At 33.9% G+C, this 19688-nt stretch overlaps 1 protein-coding gene across 6 annotated transcripts in view; it reads left to right on the top strand.

The window, feature by feature from the left end:
- The window catches only part of Phtf2 (putative homeodomain transcription factor 2), a 110459-nt gene that overhangs the window by 68587 nt on the left and 22184 nt on the right, over positions 1 to 19688 (top strand). For 2 of the 6 annotated variants that reach the window (XM_020187285.2, XM_020187280.2), the window contains 5 exons: positions 2040 to 2205; positions 3107 to 3271; positions 9319 to 9505; positions 12747 to 12902; positions 17646 to 17864. In XM_020187285.2, the coding sequence (XP_020042874.1) occupies positions 2040 to 2205; positions 3107 to 3271; positions 9319 to 9505; positions 12747 to 12902; positions 17646 to 17864 (893 nt within the window). Of the gene's footprint in view, positions 1 to 2039; positions 2206 to 3106; positions 3272 to 9318; positions 9506 to 12746; positions 12903 to 17645; positions 17865 to 19688 lie in introns of those variants that run through there. The other 4 variants (XM_074064896.1, XM_074064897.1, XM_074064894.1 and 1 more) reach the window with 4 other exon arrangements.

Genomic DNA, 19688 nt, shown 5'->3' with positions numbered 1-19688 from the left:
TAAGTAAATGAAAATACAGTAAAAATTACTGACTTTTATTTAAAGTTGTTTCTTCTAAGCCGGGCACATCTTAGGTATATAAAAGCAAGTAGATTTGAGGATTGTGATTGTGTTTGTATGAGTATTTATTTTTTTGTTTTTGTTCCTTTGCAGTGCTGGGGATTGAACCCAAGTCCCTGCACGTGCTAGACTACAGGGCTACATCCAGCCCCATTTTTTTTCTAATTAAAGATAATGGTACATGATCATGGCAGAAAATTTAGAAAATGCAGAAACAGCTTAAAAAAACAAAACAAAACCCTACCCATAGTGTTGCCTTTCAGTTTACTTTCAAACATTTTTTTGTTTATTTATTCATTTATTCATATGTACATACATTGTTTGGGTCATCACTCCCCACCTCCTCTCTTCCCCCCAAACCCCCCTCGCTTCCGGGCAGAACCTTTTCTGCCCTCTTCTCCAGTTTTGTTGGAGAGAAGACATAGCAATAATAAGAAAGACATAGTGTTTTTGCTAGTTTGAGATAAGGATAGCTATACAGAGAGATTCCTGGCATAGCTTCTATGCGCATGTGTGTTACAACCCGAATTGGTTCATCTCTACCAGACCTTTCAAACATTTTAAATGATTGAGAGTATTTTGCATAAATGTTTATATATTATTTTTTGTCTAATGGCTTAACAAGTGTCTTGATACATATAAGTATAAATTACTAGAAAATAGCTTATTGTATGTATATCATTATTGGTCTCTTAAACTGTTTACTATCTTTGGCTATTTTAATTAACGCTGATGTGAACATATTTGCTTATGAAGCTTTTATATTTTGAATTTTTGGGGGGTTAGATTCTTGCAATGCATGAAATTAAGCATATTATAAATTTTCTTAATTTTAAAAGTTATCTTCTGTTGCTAATGTCATCATAGTTCTAAAATTTTATCAAAAATTTTCTAGGTATAGTTACTTTTCTTAAGTATTTTGCTAAAGGAAATAATCTGTTTTGTTAAAGTATGCTATATGCATCATGATGTTTAGTCTGAATCCATATAGTCATGGGCATTGCTTCAAAATTGCACTTGACAAAATGAACACAAACCTCCTAGTGTTCAAATTCTCTACTTGTTCCAAAACAAAATTAGATATTCCTAGACCCAGGTTTAGACATGGCTGGATGTGGAGACTCAGATGATATCCTTACTTTTTTCTGTTGACTCTGCTTTCCTTGCTGGTAATATTCTTAGGTTGACTCTTTCTGGCTGAGATGGTTCCTGGCAGTGTCATATTTCCAGTCCTTGGTATTTGTGATCAAGGAGAATGGCCTTTAAGCACCTATATTGATCCCTAATGAAGAGCTTGATTGACCCTGCTTAGGCTGCATTTCTTTTGATTAACTCCTATGCCCAGAGTTATAAAAGCTGACAAGCCTAGATTACATAACCATACCTGAAGTGGGAGAAATAAGACTATTTCATTGACAGATAAAGGAGAGAAACAAAGGTAAAGAGAGTTTATGTCCATAAAGTCTTAAGAGGTACAGGGTAGGCAAAAACAAGCTTTCCCCTTCATGTGGTAGTGGTTAACACTGATGACTATTCTGTGGTTTGTCTTAAAAGTTTGCCCACATTAATTTATGTTATTAATCTTGAATACATACTTTTATTAACAAGATTTTATAGACTTTATTATAGTAAGTCTATCATAAGTCTTCCTTATTTATAAAAGAAATAAATGTGCTTGAAGTTAATTCTTTTTGATTGTCTGTGCTCTAACCAAAAATGCCCTTAGATTTGCATGTATCTAATTTTCAGTGTAGTGCTGAGGAATATACTTTAGAGGTTATGTTGAGTGTTATCTTGTCCCATGGTTAGGCTGTGGCAAACAATAAAATTGTCTTTAAAGAGTTTGAGTAGATTAACATTTTAAACTTGTTTAAATTCAGAAAAAGAATCTGGTGAGAAGTAATGTAAGAACAGTATCTAAAGTCTTGAAGAAGTGACTGTCAGATCTGTAATTAAATGTTTTCTTTCTCTTCTTGTAGTTGCCGCAATAGTATTATTCTGTTTCGCTTCTAGCCCACATAGCATACCTCTGACTGAAGTGATTGGGCCGATATGGCTGATGCTGCTCTTGGGAACTGTGCATTGCCAGATTGTTTCAACAAGAACACCCAAACCTCCTCTTAGCACAAGCGGTAAAAGAAGAAGGTACTACCTGTCAAAAAGTGTTTTGTAGATTTCTGTTATTTGAATCCAGGATTGTTCTTGACTGCTCTTACCTTCATAGAGTAAAATGTTATCTTATAAAATGGCTCTTTCAAATAAAGTACTGAGCTCCAGAATCAATTACCAATAATTTATTTTCTGCATATGCTTCAAGACCATTTTGAGATCACATACTTGTGAGTATTTGTTTGGTTTTGCTTTTTGAATCTCACTTGTCACCTAATGTCAATATAGGGAATATATGTTAATGGATTAATAGTAATTCCTCCTACTTGTAAAATCTTGTATTTCTAAGATGCCTTGTTAAAAGTAAGAACCAGGAAAAAATTTTGCTAATCTCTATTAAATGCTGTTCAAAACTTTTTTAAACAAGTCTCACTGGCTACTAAGTACAGTGGAATTCTGTTTTTAAGGGTCTTTTGGAGAATTCTTTGAATATTACTGCTAAGAGATTGTGATATTTGTACTGTTGAGATTTAAACTGATCTCATTTTTAAAGGATAGTATTATCTACATTAGATAAATAGCTTTACTGATCAATTAGGCTATAATTCTCTCCAATCTTAAGTTTTCTTTTTTCACCTGTAGATAAGTGACATTCAAATATGGGAGAAATGCTTTTGTAAATGTCTGTACAGTGTGATTCTTACAACATTCTGGCTACTGACTGGTCAGTATAAGCAAGGAAAAGTACCTTAATATTTATAGAAATTGGTCTTGAATATGCATGATAATATTTAGGTTACATTTTATTCAATAAATTTGAATTTTATTTTATATTAAAGTTCCTGTGTTTGTGTTTTGCATAATTTTGAACATATTACCAAGAAAGTGGTTGTTAATATTTTAAAGCTACTTTCCACTCTAATCTCTTCTGATGAAGGAAATTAAGAAAAGCAGCCCATTTGGAAGTACATAGGGAAGGAGATGGTTCTAGTACCACAGATAACACACAGGAGGGATCAATTCAGAGCCATGGTACAAGCACCTCTTACACTGTTGGCGCTGTCTTCAGAGATCTCTGGCATGCTGCTTTCTTTTTATCAGGGTTTGTATTTATTCAAGGCTTTATATGACATAGAGATGCACTATCCCTTTTCTGGCATTTTAGTTTCAGATAATAAACATTAATGACATAAAATGTGATAGCTGGAGGTGTGGCTAAGTGGCATAGTACCTGCCTATCAAGCACAAGGCCCTGAGTTCAAACCAAAGGACTGCAAAAATATAAATAAATAAATAAAAGCCTCATTTATGGATTTTGTTTTTGATAAATTAAAATGTTATAGATGATGGAAAAATAGAGAACAAGAAGTTTATTTTGGGCAATGTGTACATCTGTATGAGAATGAGTGTATGCTAGCAAAGTATATTTAGTTAGGATTTCTTGATTTTGGTTTCTTTTATATTTCTCAAGTACTGTTTTACTTCTGTTAACCAGTTCATTTACTTTTTTCAGTCATATAGCTCAAATGTTATGGAGCTGTGTTAAATCTTTTCTTCTAAAGTCCCTGCTTCAGTTACCTGAAATTATCCAAAATAAACATAAAACTTTGTTATTTAAGTGAATAAAATGTGTACTGTAGTATGAATTTCTTCCTTTGTACACTGATATTTTTGTGTAGTTTGTACCGTCAGTGAAGATTTCCCAAATGGGGAAATGTAATTATAACAAACTTCGAAAATAAACCTAACTCAGTCTTATGTTATCATTATTTTGAATACTTAATTCAAAATACTTAAGGGTTATGTACTATTTACATATGCATATAAAAAGTTTTTAAAAAATTAAAAAACTATGATCAAAATATTGGGTATAATTAAAGGTGCTTAATTAATAAGTCAAGAAAAGGGATATTGCAGATCGCTATTTTCTTGTCACTGTAACTGCTTTGCTAAGATCAGTTTGTACTTGTGCTCTAATGATAAAGTTTATCATACATTATGCAATTAAGCAGTTATATATTGAGTATGTTTTTACTGGTTGTAATTTTTAGGAAAAATTTCCAAAATTTTGATAGTTTGCAATAACATGGCATTGATTAACTCAAAACCCTGTACATTCATCTTTTCTTCCTCTAGTGATGATTTATTTTTGTTTTTTTTTTAACTTGTTGATTCTGTCTCTATATTGCTCTGATTTAGTCTTTTTTTTTTTCTTTCTTTTTTTTTTTTTAACAATAGCTCTCCTTTCTAACATTAGGATCTGGCAGTTTAATCACTGCAAAGTCAGTTTCTTAAGCATTTTTCAACACTTTCAGATAAGCAGTAATAAATATTGAATACTTACTAGTAAATATTTTGCTTTTCCCCAAAAGCAAATCATTTAGTTTTGATTTCTACAGTTGGCATTGTACTTTGTATAGTATTTAGAATACCTCTAAATCTAGTAGATTGTCACCTTTGGACATTTACCAGGTTTTTTGGTCAAGTGAGATCTAAACTTTAATTTTCCTCCCATTTGGCTGTAGTGTGACCATGACCATGACTATCAGTCATTGATATTGTAGTGGCTGACTCCCTCTGGATTTACTCCCTGTAATCATGACACTTGTATGTATAAGTATTTTTTAAACGTTGTGAGATATTAGTTAAAACTCTGTCTACTACTAATACCCATTATCACAAAAGACACAAATCTGGGCTCATGTGCCATGCCCAGTCCTGTCTCAGTCTGTAGCAGATCCTCATTCTTTCCTTGAGATTCATGCTCTTCATAATTTTTGAAGACTTCAAGGCAGCCACTTTGTAAAAAGTTTCTCAAGTTTGGGTTTGTATTTAGTAGTGTGCTGGATCTGGGTTCAAGTGACTTGTGATAGCTGAATATTTCTTCCCAATTCTTTGTTTAGCAATACCAGTTCATACCTGAAATTGGTCATGGTATAATATTTATGGCATAGAAATCAGGAAATACACAAACAAGGGCCCTTTGCCCCCAGAGAGCTGATTGTTAAACATTTATTCAACATTTTTCATTATTAAACTCAAGTTATGCACAGAATGATTTCTGTTCAACTCATTGCATCCCATCAAGTGGCAAACTAGAGGGTTTGTTCCATTGCTAGTGATACTTGCATCAATCACTTGGTTAAGTTAATGTCTACTAGACTTCTCTAGATAAAATTTATTTATTTTTCCTTTTGTAAGCAACAAGTAGCATTAAGGCTATGAAAGTAACCTCTTTTTCATCCAACTTTCATTGTCTTGTTTGAGTAACCATTAATGTTTCCTGTCTGAATGATTGTGATGGTTCCTAAGTGGTGATTTTTCTAACTTTAACATTCCTTGTACATTTATTATTTGATATTTTACTTTAAGGTGAAGCTTTTCCTCATTCATTTACTCAAGGATTACAATTTTGTTACTTCACTGTTTGGTGATTAAATTGATCTAAATTTGGTGAGTGGAGCCCCATTGAGCAGTTTCCTTGTCTTTTTGACAAGTCTATATCATTCTGTGAGCACTAACTCACTTTCTTGTACAACAAAATGTTTAAGGTTCAGCTTGAACTTCCTCTGGTCCAGCCCTGGAATCAGCCATTTCTTTTTTTTTTATTTCATTTTTTAAAATTTATTTATTTAATTTTTATTTTTTTATTATTCATATGTGCATACAATGCTTGGGTCATTTCTCCCCCCTTCCCCCACCCCCTCCCTTACCACCCACACTGCCTCCTCCCTCTTCCCCCCACCCCCTCGATACCCGGCAGAAACTATTTTGCCCTTATCTCTGATTTTGTTGAAGAGAGAGTATAAGCAATAATAGGAAGGAACAAGGGTTTTTGCTAGTTGAGATAAGGATAGCTATACAGGGAGTTGACTCACATTGATTTCCTATGCATGTGTGTTACCTTCTAAAAAGAGTGATATATAGAAACCAAAATCTGGGTACAAGATGTACTCATTGCTCTTGAAATATTGCTTTCTCCAGGCCTTTTCAGTAAATACAACTAGAAAAAGTGTGTGTGTGTGTGTGTGTGTGTGTGTGTGTGTGTGTGTGTATGTATTCAACTCTACTGTAACATGTAAAGTGGATGTAGTTCTGGATCTATTTACATATGTATTTATGTTAACCTTGAATTTGCAATCATAGTTCTAAATGGAACATAATGCCACTGGGTTCATTCTGTCTTTTTTGTATCAGTGAAAACCCTGACCCGAAAGCCAGGCTCTGGTGACTCATGCCTGTAATCCTAGCTACGCAGGAGGCAGAGACTGGGAGGATTGTGCCTTGAGGCCAGCCTGGGTAAATAGTTTGAGAGACCCTGTCTCAAAAATACCCAACGGAAAAAAGGACTGGCAGAATTGCTCAAGTGTAAAGTGCCTGCCTAGTAAGCACAAGGCCCTGAGCTCAAACCCCAGTATCACCAAAAAAATAAAATAAGAAAACAAACCCTGATCCCCATTATTCTCAATATGTTTGCTTATTCAGTGACTTTTCTGTATGTAGCTTTCTTTTTGACGCTGCCAGGCTTCACCTGGCATTTTATGCTCACATTGTCCTCAAATAGCCTGCCATTGGCTGTCACTAGGCTGCCGCTTCTGTGCTACTCCAATGATAATTCTTTCAAGAGTCAGACTACCTCTTTTTGTATTTTGGACTGCTTTTTAAAGTGTGAAGGTGGCACTTATATTTAGTATGTTCTTTTGCCACTGCAGCTTGTTTTATAATTTATCTACATTTGGTTCATGAGAAACATGGAATAACTATTATAGTTTAGTAACTTCTTGTTAATATCTTCTGAGAGTGTTACTTGTACTCTGACAAAGAAACAATGCAAAGATTAGAAGGAAGTACAGATAAGGAAGGGAGGTAGTGAGAGATGGCTGAAAGGGACCATATAGAATGAGTGCTACTAATATGCTTTCTTTCCTCTGCTTTAATAGTTTTTACCCTGTCCTAGTAAAGAAAGAATATCTTCTCCTTAGAAAAATGCTTTGTCTCAACGGGTCTTTTCACTAGGCCTCTGTTTTTTTTTTTTTGTTTTTTTTTTCCCCCTAGTTCATTCTGTATGTATTCCCAAGTTTTCAGCTACTATTTTACTAGCTTTCGGGTCCCACATGCTTTCAACTGCCTACTGATCTTTCTCAGGATTTTCTGTCTTTCAAATAAATTTCTCTTCTAGGGTTGGGGAGTAGCTGAAGCAGCAAGAGTGCCTGCCTAGCAAGCGTGGGGCCCTGAGTTCAAACCCCAGTACCATGCCACCCCCCAAAAAGTAAATTTCTCGTTTCACCTTCTGATTAATTCATCTGCTAACATTTCCACTCTTTTGCCTCATCTATCCTTCCTTTTCTCTTCCCTAATTTCCATGAACTTTCATAAATACCTTTCAGCATATTCCTTCAAGTTTCTGACATTTTCATGTATCTTATTTTTTCCTCATCTGAATATTGCAGATCTTCAAGGAAGAAATCAAGAGAACACTTAACTAGTGTTTCTGTCACTGTCTTCCTTAGGTAGAGAAGGTCACAAGTTTCTTCTGTGCTTTTTATTTTCTGTTTTCACCCATTCGCCTCTATTATAATCCATTTTCTTCCCTTTCTCTGCCACTGTTAATCTTTACACTGTAGCTCATTATTCCATTAGTTTCTCCATGTCTCTTAGGATCAGGCAGAAAGAAGCAGATCATGAGGTTGGGCTTCTGAGGCTTACAGCTCCGCAGAGATGTATTCCTAATGGCTACAAAGCACTGGAGCTGTGTAGAGCCCATGGTCTGTCATGTTTTTAAGACCTCTGCAGGAGAAGGGCTGTAAGGAAGAGGGCCCTGTTTGCATAAGACAAAAAACTTTCTATGCTTTGTCGAATTTGTTAAGAAGAAATCCTAACAGGCAGTTAGAGAGTCGACATTTGGAGATAGTATGGTGAATGTAATTAACCTCAAAGTGAGAGGGTTTGTATTGTAGTGCCAGCTTTGTTTCTAATTGGCTGTATGGCCTTAAATCAGTCACTTTATTTAAGTCATCTTAAATAAGTCATCTGTGCTACTGATTTCTTGATTCCAAAATGAGCATTTAGACTAGGTGAGTTCCAAGGCCCTGCTCAGTTCTTAAACACAGATTGCAATAGAACTAACTAGTCTTACAGATAGTGTGCATTTTAAATAACTTTTATTTTTTGATCTACATGAAGGTATTATATTAATTTTGTTTTCCTTTTTTATAAAATATACTCTGGTAAAAATTCAAGGGGATTGTTTTAAATATAACTGCTTTTAAATAATGTTTTATGATAGACTTAATCTACATGGAGCACATTTTAATTTTTTGTGGGATTGTATTTCTACTAACTATTCTTTTGGAATGCTATCCTTTCACCCACTGTAGTCTCTGAAGAGGACTCCTTAAGTGTTTGCCTATTAATAAATTCTTTTTTGTTATTTTCCATTATATTTTATATATTGAGAAAAATTTTATTCCTACAAATTAGTATCCTCAATTCTAGCCTTTTAGGTGTTCATAAGCTACATGGTTACTGATATATTTTTTTCAAAGAATATCTCAGTGGGTGAAAGTGGTTACTTCTTTATTTTCATTGTCTTTATTTTTACTTCTTCCATTTTTTAGAATCTTATTGAAAGTTTCCTTTTTCATATACTTTTAATGTTACAAAAGGTCCTGTTTTCATTGTATATTAAAATGAATTTATCAGAATTTATGTATGTGTGCTAAAAGTAAAATATTTAGGTAGAGTATTTAAACTAAGTTAAACCAATAATTGTAACTTAAACCTGACAATTACCAAGACAGTTTTCAAAATAAAAGAGTTCAAAATATGTTAGTAACCATAATGAAAAGAGCAAAATTTTGATCCTAGACTTTGCTCAAAGACCAGCTGATTTTGATTTAAGAATTATTTAATGATTTATGGCATATATTTTAGAATTGCTATTTGTAAGACCACAAAACCTGTACCAAGATGAACTAGGATGTTAATTTCTGTGTTTATTTTATCTGATATTATGTTTCTAAATAATTTATCGTAAAAAATAAGGTTTTAAGAAATAACTAATTAATATAATTATCAACAGATCACAATTTCTGTCAGTAATCCCAAATAGGCTAAGCTCATATGTCATGCTTCCATGTGTTTTTTTAGATCAAAAAAAGCAAAAAATTCAATTGATAAATCAACTGAGACTGACAATGGTTATGTATCTCTTGATGGGAAAAAGACTTTAAAAAGCAGTGAGGATGGAATACAAAACTATGAACCTCAGTGTGAAACTATTCAACCAGAAGAGACATCCTGGATCACAGGAACTCCAAGGAATGTTCCCAGCAAAGTAAATGTCATTTTTTAAATAGTTAGTGTGATTTTATATTAGTTAATATGAAGTAACTTAGATATAGGAAATGCCCGCAAATAAAATGTTTTCTCTGGGATTCAGTCTGTGAACTTTTATGATAGATAATATTCAAGAAGCTGAAAATCAGACCAATATGATAGAATTTTATTGTAAGTATAATTTGGTACGTTCTGAATTGATTGCTAGCTCAAATTTTTCCAAAATGTTAAAGTACTATATAATTTATAGTTTGTTAAATCTTACTGTTCCCCCCTGCTGGTACTGAGCTGAACAGGGCTGATTGCTGATTCTATGGGATGGGATGAGTGGGCAAGACCACTCAGCTACTTCTGGGACAAAAAGAGTGTGGACAGGGCTGTCCAGATGCTTTCTGGGGCTATGGGAGGGAGAGCATTATCTCAAGATGGAGCTGTGCCGCAAGAACCTGGGTACTGTTCACAACATTGGCTAAGCTATTTCTTGGGCAATGCAGCCATGTGGAAACGCCACCACTCTCCAAAATTGGCTCAGAGCACATGAAGGCTGCAGGCCTCTTCAGCAGCAAATGCTTCAGGTGTCTGTGGTTTGAAGACTTCTGGTGCCTCCTGCTTATTCTTTCCCCAGGGAGCTGAGTCCTTCTTCGTTCAGAGTTGATCTTGAGAGACATGAGGGCAGGTGCTCTTGCTTAGTTCTTTTCCTTATAAGGCTACAGAATAGCTCTGTGCTTTGTAGTATCACTGGTATACCTGCACTGCACTCCAGCACTCTGTCTAATAAAAAAATAAAATTTTCACAAAGAGGGAAAAAAAGATCACATACTATGATCAAGTAGGTTCCATTCCAGGGATACAAGGATGGTTCAACATACACAAATCAGTTAATATAATACAGCACATAGAGTCAAGGACAAAAATCACATGATCATCTCAACAGATGCAGAAAAAAGCCTTTGACATAATTCAACATCCCTTCTTGGTAAAAGCTCTGAAGAAACTAGGCATCGAACGGACATACCTCAAAATAATAAAGGCTATATACAATGGACCTATAGCCAGTTTATACTGGCTATAGTATTCCCCATACTTAATGGGGGAAAATCTGAACACATTTCTTTCAAAATCAGTAACACAGCAAGGATGTCCACTCTTTCCTCTCCTATTTAATATGGTGATTGAATTCTTAGCCAGAGCAACAGGGCACAAAAAAGAACTAAAAGAAATAGAAATGGGAAAGGAAGAAATCAAATTATCTCTATTTACAGTTGATATTATCCTATACTTAAAACATCCTAAATACTCCAAAACTCTTAGGTCTCATAAATGTTTTGGCAAAGTAGCAGGATACAAAATCAGCATGTAAAAATCAATAGCTTTTCTATATACCAATAATGAATAGACTGAGAAAGAAATCTAGAAAACAGTCCCATTCATAATAGCCTCAAAAAAAAAAAATGAAAGCAAAAAAACTTGGGAATAAACCTAACCAATGAAGTGAAAGACCTCTACAAAGAAAATTAAAACACTGAAGAAAGAAATTAAAGAAGATACTAGAAAATAGAAAGGCTTCCCATGTTTATTAATTGGCAGAACTAATATTGTGAATATGGCTTTATTATTTAAAGTGATCTACAGATTGAATACAGTCCCCATCAAAATTCCAATGTCATTTTAACAGAAATAGAAGAAATAAATCCTAAAATTCATACAGAAGCTCAGAAGTCCCCAAGTATCAACACAATCCTAAATTAAAAGAGCGATGCTGGAGGTAAAATAATATCTGATTTCAAATTATTCTACAGAGGCATAGTAACATACAGCATGATATTGACACAAAAACAGACTCAGACAAATGGAACACAATAAAGGACAGAGAAATAGACCCATAGATACTGCTAGTCTTGATAAAAGTACCCAGAATACACATTGCAGAAAAGGCAACCTATTCAACAAATGGTGCTGGGAAAACTGGACACCCACATGTTGAAGACTGAAACTAATACCCTCTCACCGAGTATAAAAGTTAATTCAAAATGGATCAAAACGTTAATGTAAGACCGGAAACTTTGAAACTACCAGAGGAAAACATGGAGAAAACACTTGAAGGTAGATATAGGCATAAGCAACAACTTTCTGAATAGGACTACAGTAGCTCAGGAAATAAGTAACAGTAAGAATTGACAGTGTTGCCTCCAATTAAAAAGCTTTTGCGCATCAAAGGAAACAATGACAAGAGTGACAAGACCACCTACAGAATGGTCTCTTCATTTGGCAGGGGATCAATGTCCGGAATATATTAAGAACCCAAAAAAGTAAGCTCCAAAAGAACAAATAATCCAGTTAATAAATGGCCAGATGAATTGAGCACACAATACTCAAAAACAGTAGAAATAAACAATAAGTACATGAGAAAAATGTTCAGCATCCTTAATCATGAGGGGAATGCAGTTCAAAACTACCTTGAGATTTCATCTCTCAATGTAGAATAGCTATCATCAAGAAAACAACAAATTGATGGGAATGTAAATTAGCACAGCCACTGCAGAAATCAGTATGGAAGTTCTTCAAAAAATTAAAAATAGAACTATCATAAGATGTAGCTATACCACTCCTGGAAATATACCCAATGGAGTCTTAAGTCAGCACAGAATAGAAATACCTGCAAACCTGTTTTTATCACAGCACTATTCAAAATAGCCAATTATGAGATCAGTATAAGAGTCCATCAACAGAAGAATGGATAAAGAAAATGTGATATATAATGGGGTTTTAGTCAGCCATAAAGAAAAGCAGGTTATGTCATGCAGGAAAGTAAATGAACTGGAGATCATCACATTAAATAAAATAAGCCAGGCTCAGAAGGAATCTAAATTTCTTGTGTGGAATCTAGTTATGAAAAGGAAAGACATGAAAATGGAAGGAGGACTATTTGGGATGAGGATGGGATCAATGGGAGTGTGGAAGAGAGAGGAGAAGGTAATGGGAGGGAGCTAATATGATTAAAGTGCATTTGTATACATGTTTGAAAATATCCTAATGAAACCCATTATTTTGTACAGTTAATATACACTAGTTAAAAAACTAAAAATTACAGTCATTAAGATGCTTTTGCATAAAATTAGTACTAATCAATTACTTTGAGGTATTTGAAGATATATATGTATGTGTAATTTAAAACATTGCAGTTTTAAAGCTAAAAGATTAGTCAGAAATTGCTTATAGTCCTTTCTGTGTACTCTCAGGATATCCAAAGGACAACAACAACTGTCTCTGATGACGTATCCAGTGAGGAAGGTCCTGAAACAGGATATTCATTACGCCGTCATGTGGATAGGACTTCTGAAAGTATTCTTCGAAATAGAAAGCCACACCATTATAAGAAGCATTATCCTAATGAGGTATACGATTTGGCTTTACATATATACACATATACCTAGTTTATTTACAACTTCCTTCAGTTTGATATTATTGAAAAAACAATTTCCATTGTCAATATTTATTCTATGATTTTGACGTATAGAATAGCAGTTGTAGATTGATACATTGTACACATTGATAAATAATCACACATTTGCACTCATTTTGTACAATATTCCTGAAGACTTACACATTCAAGTACTTGCTTACTTTTAAAGAAAGCATCGTTCAGCAACAATCTGTGAACTTCTAGGTAATCTTTTTTTTACAGTTTGAAAGGCTTTATAAGTTCATGATTATAGTATAAAGTTATTAAGCTTTCTTCTTTGATTCTACTTTTCCTTATTGATTTTTTTCTAAAATCTCTTTCCAACTTTATTATATCTCTTGAGTTTTAAAAAGATTTAAATAGAAAAATAAATAATTTCCTTTTATTTTAAGCTTCTATTCTGGGGACAAATTTTCATTATCTGACTTCAAAGCAAAATACTCACTTTTGGACCCATATTAATTATCTTCTACTCTTTTTGAAGTATACTTGTATTTTTTTTCCTGATGACTTTGTGTTAAACTTACGAAAAATCAAATGTTATGCTGTGCTGAAATATGAATACCTTCAAGATATTAAAATTAGAAATTGCTTATTTATTTGCACTTTCTTCTCTGTGGTCATTTCTCTGGTTAATCTTTCTGGTAACTGTGGTTGTGTTTCTTCTCTCAGTGGCTGCCATTAGACAGACATTAATATAGTATGTTTCATCATTGCCTCATATCATCTCATATGCTATTTCCTGTTTTTAAGCCAAATAACAAAACTGTGAAATCAGTCTTACTCTACATATGGTTATAAATTGGTTGGTGTTGAAAGGAAGTTAGAGAGCTATTTGTCCCCTCTCCTCTTCAATAGAATAAATTATTTGATTTTGGAGTTACTTTTCTTGCCTTAACAATCTTTGCTCTTCTTGGTTTGCAGCTATATATTGAACTATTGAGATTTGTGAAGGGCAGATACATTATTCCACTAAATTTAACTTTTAAATAAATACATTGTTTAAACTCTAGATTTCAGCCTGAGTAAGGCTTATAACTACTTAATAGGCATTACCTGTTTTAAATCTTTTTCGTGATATAAAGGATTACATAAAAAATAAAATCTGGTCTTCTTATATTCCTCATCTATAAAGTAGAAAGCTTAGACTAAAACATAATTTAAAAGCTGCAGTCAGTTTCCAGAAATTTTGACTCTTGTTAACCAAACCAATTTTAAAGAACATTTAGTAAAACCTCTTTTGAAAAAGTATAGTGGAGACAGAAGATTTGTAGAATTATTTTGTTGTTGTTGTTGTCTTGTCAAATGGTCTCAGAAGACAAAGAACATTTGAATTCAGTTTCTCTTTATAAAGTATTCCAGCTAATAAGTGAAAAAGAAAATTTTAAGTATTTGGGGAAGCATTTTGTCATGGGTAGGACTAGTGGACTTCACTTTAGGATGGTGGGTCAGGAACAAAGCCATTTGTCATAACCCTCCCAAATGGGAATATCTATTGATAAGATTTTAAGGGGCATCAGAAAGAATCATCCCACCCTCTGGTAGGATGATGGTGGTAGGTAATATATCAGGCCACCATAGTGTTTGGCACCAAGAATGCTGGAGATGAATGATAAGATTCATTCCATGTGTACACTTTTTCTTACCCCTACCCGTTTTTTTGTTTGTTTGTTTGTTTGTCTGTTTCTGCTGTGTACTCACTATGTGTGGTTGGCTTCTTCTAATTCTCCTGTTGGAGATGGTGGTAGAATTATTTTTCTGGGATGCAGACTGTGTCCTGGGAAACAAACCGCTTCTTTAAAGAATGCATTCTGTTTCCTGTGTCCTGCTTTACTTAACTTTACTAGTATTTTCACTTCCTATTATAGATTAGCTTTTCATCTAGTGAAAGTAGCATTTGATCATAAGCATAATGAAGAAGAAATCCCAGTCTTGGAGGTAGACCATTTAAGTGATTTTTGAGAAAGTTTTTTTTATAACTACTCTGAGTCTCACCTTCTACATCTGTTCAGTGGAAGATAGAACTGCCTGGTCAGATTATTAGGGCTCAATAAGATTATACATAAATTATCTGATGTAAGGTATTTCTTTTATATATACTATTCTCTTCAAATAAATAACCTATCTTCTCTAATCTTGATTATATCTAGTTATAATTTAGTTAAGATTTACTTAAGATTTGAAATGAGCAGAGCAAACCAAATTAAATGTGGTTAATTTGAACTAGTTTTTTCAATTCTAAAATGTCTTATTTTTAGACTTTATTCAACAGTTTGTAGTGAAATTCATAGTGACTGTAAACTACCTAAATATTGCAGGTAAAATTCTCTTTGAAATATAAGCAGTTATAGGCAATTTTTAGATTTTACACTTGTAAAATAATCCACTTATTAGTTCTTTGTAAATTCTTATCCTAAAATCATTCATTAGTTTCAGTTAAAAATTATGCCTTAGACAGTGCCTGTAATCCTACCTACTTGGGAGGCAGAGGATCACAGTTCAAGTCCAGCCCTGGCAAAAGTTTGAGAAACTCTTCAACCAGTGGCTGGGTACAGAGGGACATGTCTGTCATCCTAGCTACATAGGAAAGCACAAATAGGAGAATGGAGGTTCAGGCTAGCCTAAGGATAATGTGAGACTGTATCTCAGCAACAAAAATGTAAAAGGACTAGTGGCATGGCATGGCTCAAGTGGTAGTACCTGCTTAGCAAGTGTGAAGTCCCAAGTTCAACCCCCAATACCTCAAAAAAAAAAAAGGCTTTAATCCTTTTACTTATTTCCATATATGATTAGCAAGTCTGCATCAGAAGTTAGTGATAGATAAACTAGCTTTAACAAAAGTTTTTAAGTTATCAGTTACTGAAAACTTAATACTTTTTGTGCAGTGAGAACTGTTACAATGAAAACTGCTTAGGCTTCAAGTATTTTCATTGACATTAGTGAGGTGGAAATATTTTTGGAGTGCTTTTTGTAAAACAAAGCCAACTGATTTTTGCCCTTTTTTGTCTTTATGTATCTAGTTTTCTCTTTTTACGTTTTTATTAATTTTTTCTCATCTTGTCAAAAATTTCTAATTCTCCCAAAGTAGTCCTCCTTTCACACTTTATCAACATCCTAAATATAGACTCATGGTGCCCCATTCTAATCATGGATTATCAGTAGTGTACTTTATTTATTCAAGGTGTTTTGTTATCTGTGGTAACAAATGTAGCTTTCTGTCTTTTATGGATTAAGTATTTGAGGATATTAAATACATTAACACCTAATTAAGATAGACCATATTGTAGATTTTGGAAACCAATATAAAATCTATTCTCAGATGAATACATTATAACTCACTTCAGGGACAAAGTGGTTATTCTAGGTATATGGCTTTAAAATAACATTTGTTGAGTCCCTGCTTTGTGCCATACTTGTGTTTGAAATTATAGTACTTGTTTAATTTTCAAAAGGAAAGCAGAATTAGTGATAAGAGGTAGGGTGCATAATCAAAGGCTGCAGTGGTAAAGAACTTTCTGTGTTTAGGGGCTAGAGAGTACTCCAACTCCACTGGAAGAAAAGGTTGTAGTCAAAAAACACTGAAGGCAAGTAGGCTGGGTGAAGGAATTTTAACTTTATGCAGGAAAGTAGAAGGGAGTCACGGTGGAAGGATTTTGGGTAGAGGAGTGAAAGAACAGCTATATTTTAGGAAGTTTAATTGGAAAGACGGGGGAAGGTCTTTCAGGTAGGGATCAACTAGAAATGATGAAGTTTAAACTTTAGCATGGGAAAGACAAAGGGGTAAATATAAAATATTTGAATAGTAGAATTGACAAATGTTAGTGGCAGAGGACAGCTAAAAATAAATCTAAAAATTTGAGTATAGTTGGTTATAAGGATGGCTATTACTCCCATTCTTTATTCAGTAACATTTTCAATTAAATCAAAATTTTACTCTTTGTTTTATACATTAAAAAAACTGGATAAAATTAGAAATTACTTGTGCCTTTTAGTTTTTCCCTTTTGTACCACAGATTACCTAAAAAATACAAGTTGAAAATTATCATTTTAGATTGACAATTTTAAACTTTTGTTTGAGAAACAAAGATGATAGATGAAATCTACTGTTGATGAAAAACAAAAGACAAAAGTAAGAAAATAGCTCCATTAGAAACATTAAAGTGAGCCAGACATGGTGGTACACAACTATAATCCCAGCACTTGGGAGGCAAAGGCAGAAGGATGGTGAGTCCAAGACTAACCTGAGCTACATAGGGAGACACTGTCTCAAAAAACTAAGAGCTGAGGATTTAGCACAGTGGTATGGTTCTAAGGTCCTGGGTTCAATCCAAACACCTTCCTCCAACCCCCAAAAAAGTAGTTCATAAGATGTAGACCACTTGAACTATTCTTTGCCTACCTGAATTCTAAACTTCATGTAAAATTTAGGAGAAAATAGGTACAACTTTTTCTTACAAACTAACACCTGAGCTCAAATATGAAATCAAATGAATTTTGATATGATGGCACTTTGTTATTCTTTCAAAATTAACATTAATTTTAATATATTGCTAGCTCTTTCACCTTTGGCGGTATATTGTGTTAGAAGAATCAGCAATATATGGTTCTGATAGAATCCTTTGAGTTGGAAAGGGTACATAAATTGTATTAATGTCAAAGAATATCTTGATTTCAGGATGCCCCTAAATCGGGTACTAGTTGCAGCTCTCGCTGTTCAAGTTCCAGACAGGATTCTGAGAGCACAAGGCCAGAATCTGAAACAGAAGATGTATTATGGGAAGACTTGTTACATTGTGCAGAATGCCGTTCATCTTGTACCAGTGAGACAGATGTGGAAAATCCTCACATTAATCCATGTGTGAAAAAAGAATATAGAGACGACCCTTTTCATCAGGTTGGTTTTCAATGTTGGATTATGTGGAGCTATCAGTTGAGCTCCTTTGAATGTATGTTCAAATCTAGGCTATGGCCATACCACCCTGAATGCATTCCATCTCTTCTGAATCTGTGTACAAATCTTAACAGAGGTGAAGAAAAAGCTTACATTCAATTAAAATAATATTTTTGTAATTTTTTTCTTTTTGTGTGAGCTGTGGTCTGGCTTTATTCTAATGAAGATTCTAAATACTTAGAATCTAAGTATTTATATTGTGGTTGTCTCTCATTTTGCACACTTACATTTTTGAGATATTGGTAAATGCAGTTTTGTGAGTCAAATTATGTTTTAGATGCACTAGTCCTTTTCTCACTCAACATACTTCATGACCAGATTTATGTATATGTTAGTTGGCTTTATCTATAAGATTATGAGTCATTAAATCTTTATGTCATGAATATCTGATTTGTATCACCAAGGACTTAATAGTCATGCTGTTCAATAGAAATATAAAGAGAATCATGTATGTAATTTAAAATTTTTCTTTTAGCCTCATTAAATACACTTAAAAAGGTGAAATTAATTTTAGTAGTTTTGTTTAACCAAATATTCTCAAAGTATTATCCCTTCAATATATCACTAATATGAAAAATATTAATGGAATATTTTACACTTTTTATACTAAGTCTTCAAAATTCAGTGTTAACCTTTAAAGCACATCTCATTTTATTTGGTTGACTTTTTCTCTTTAAAGTAATTATTATTTTTTCTTTTTTAATCAGATTGTTATACTGGGGGTACATTGTGACATTTACAAAAGTGCTTATACTATATCTTAGTTAAATTCACTGTCTCCATCATTCTCCTTTATTCTCCTTCCCCCCGCCCCCATTCTTTACAACAGTTTCAACAGGTCTCATTTTTCCATTTTCATACATGAGCACATAATATTATCACCACATTCACCCTCCTTCACCTTTCCTTATATTCTCTCCCCTCTCACTGGTACCAATTCCCAGATAGGACTTATTTTAACTTCCTAGCCTCTGTTTTTGAAAAAAGATATTTTTGTTTGTTTAAGCTAGCTATTCAGAGAGTTTCATTATGGCATTACCATGTATATATACATATTGTATCCCAAATTGGTTCATCCTCTCCATTTTTCTCCTTTCTACCTTAGTCCCCATCTTATAGTGATTTCAACAGGTTTAAATATTCTATATTCATTACTTTATAGCCTAATATGTAAACTGTCTTTCTGTCTCTAATTAAAAGACATTCCGCCATGTGCCAGTGGCTCACACCTGTAATCCTATCTACTCAGGAGGCAGAGATCAGGAGTGTTGTAGTTCAAAGCCAGCCCAGGCAAGTAGTTCATGAGACCCTATCTCGAAAAAACCCATCACAAAAAAGGGCTGATGGAGTGCTCAAGGTGTAGACCCTGAGTTCAAGCCTCAGTACCAGGAAAAAAAACTAGGGCCTTAAGTGGTAGAGCGGCTGCCCGGCAAGAAGCACATCTCATTTTGGATTAGCTATATTTCAAATGCTGAATAGCCACATGCGAGTAGGGTACTATATTGAGCAGCGGTTGTATGGGATATCTTCATCTGAATGTCCCATCAACACCCTAAATTAAACCAATTTCCCCATCTTCCCTGTAAATCTTTCTTTTGTTGCCCTCAAAATCTTGGTGAGTAGCATTTCATCCGTTCACTCACCAGTCTAGAAACTTGACGGTCTATTAAAATCCTGACTCTTCCTCACTTTCTTTCTCTTTCATTTATTTATTTATTTTTCTGTACTGGAGCTTGAACTCAGGGTCTACAACTTGAGCCACTTCAC

Source organism: Castor canadensis, chromosome 2 (genome assembly GCF_047511655.1).
Source record: "Castor canadensis chromosome 2, mCasCan1.hap1v2, whole genome shotgun sequence".
NCBI lineage: Eukaryota > Metazoa > Chordata > Mammalia > Rodentia > Castoridae > Castor > Castor canadensis.
The sequence above is the reverse complement of the archived record's forward strand: the minus strand, read 5'-3'. Positions and strand labels throughout refer to the sequence as shown.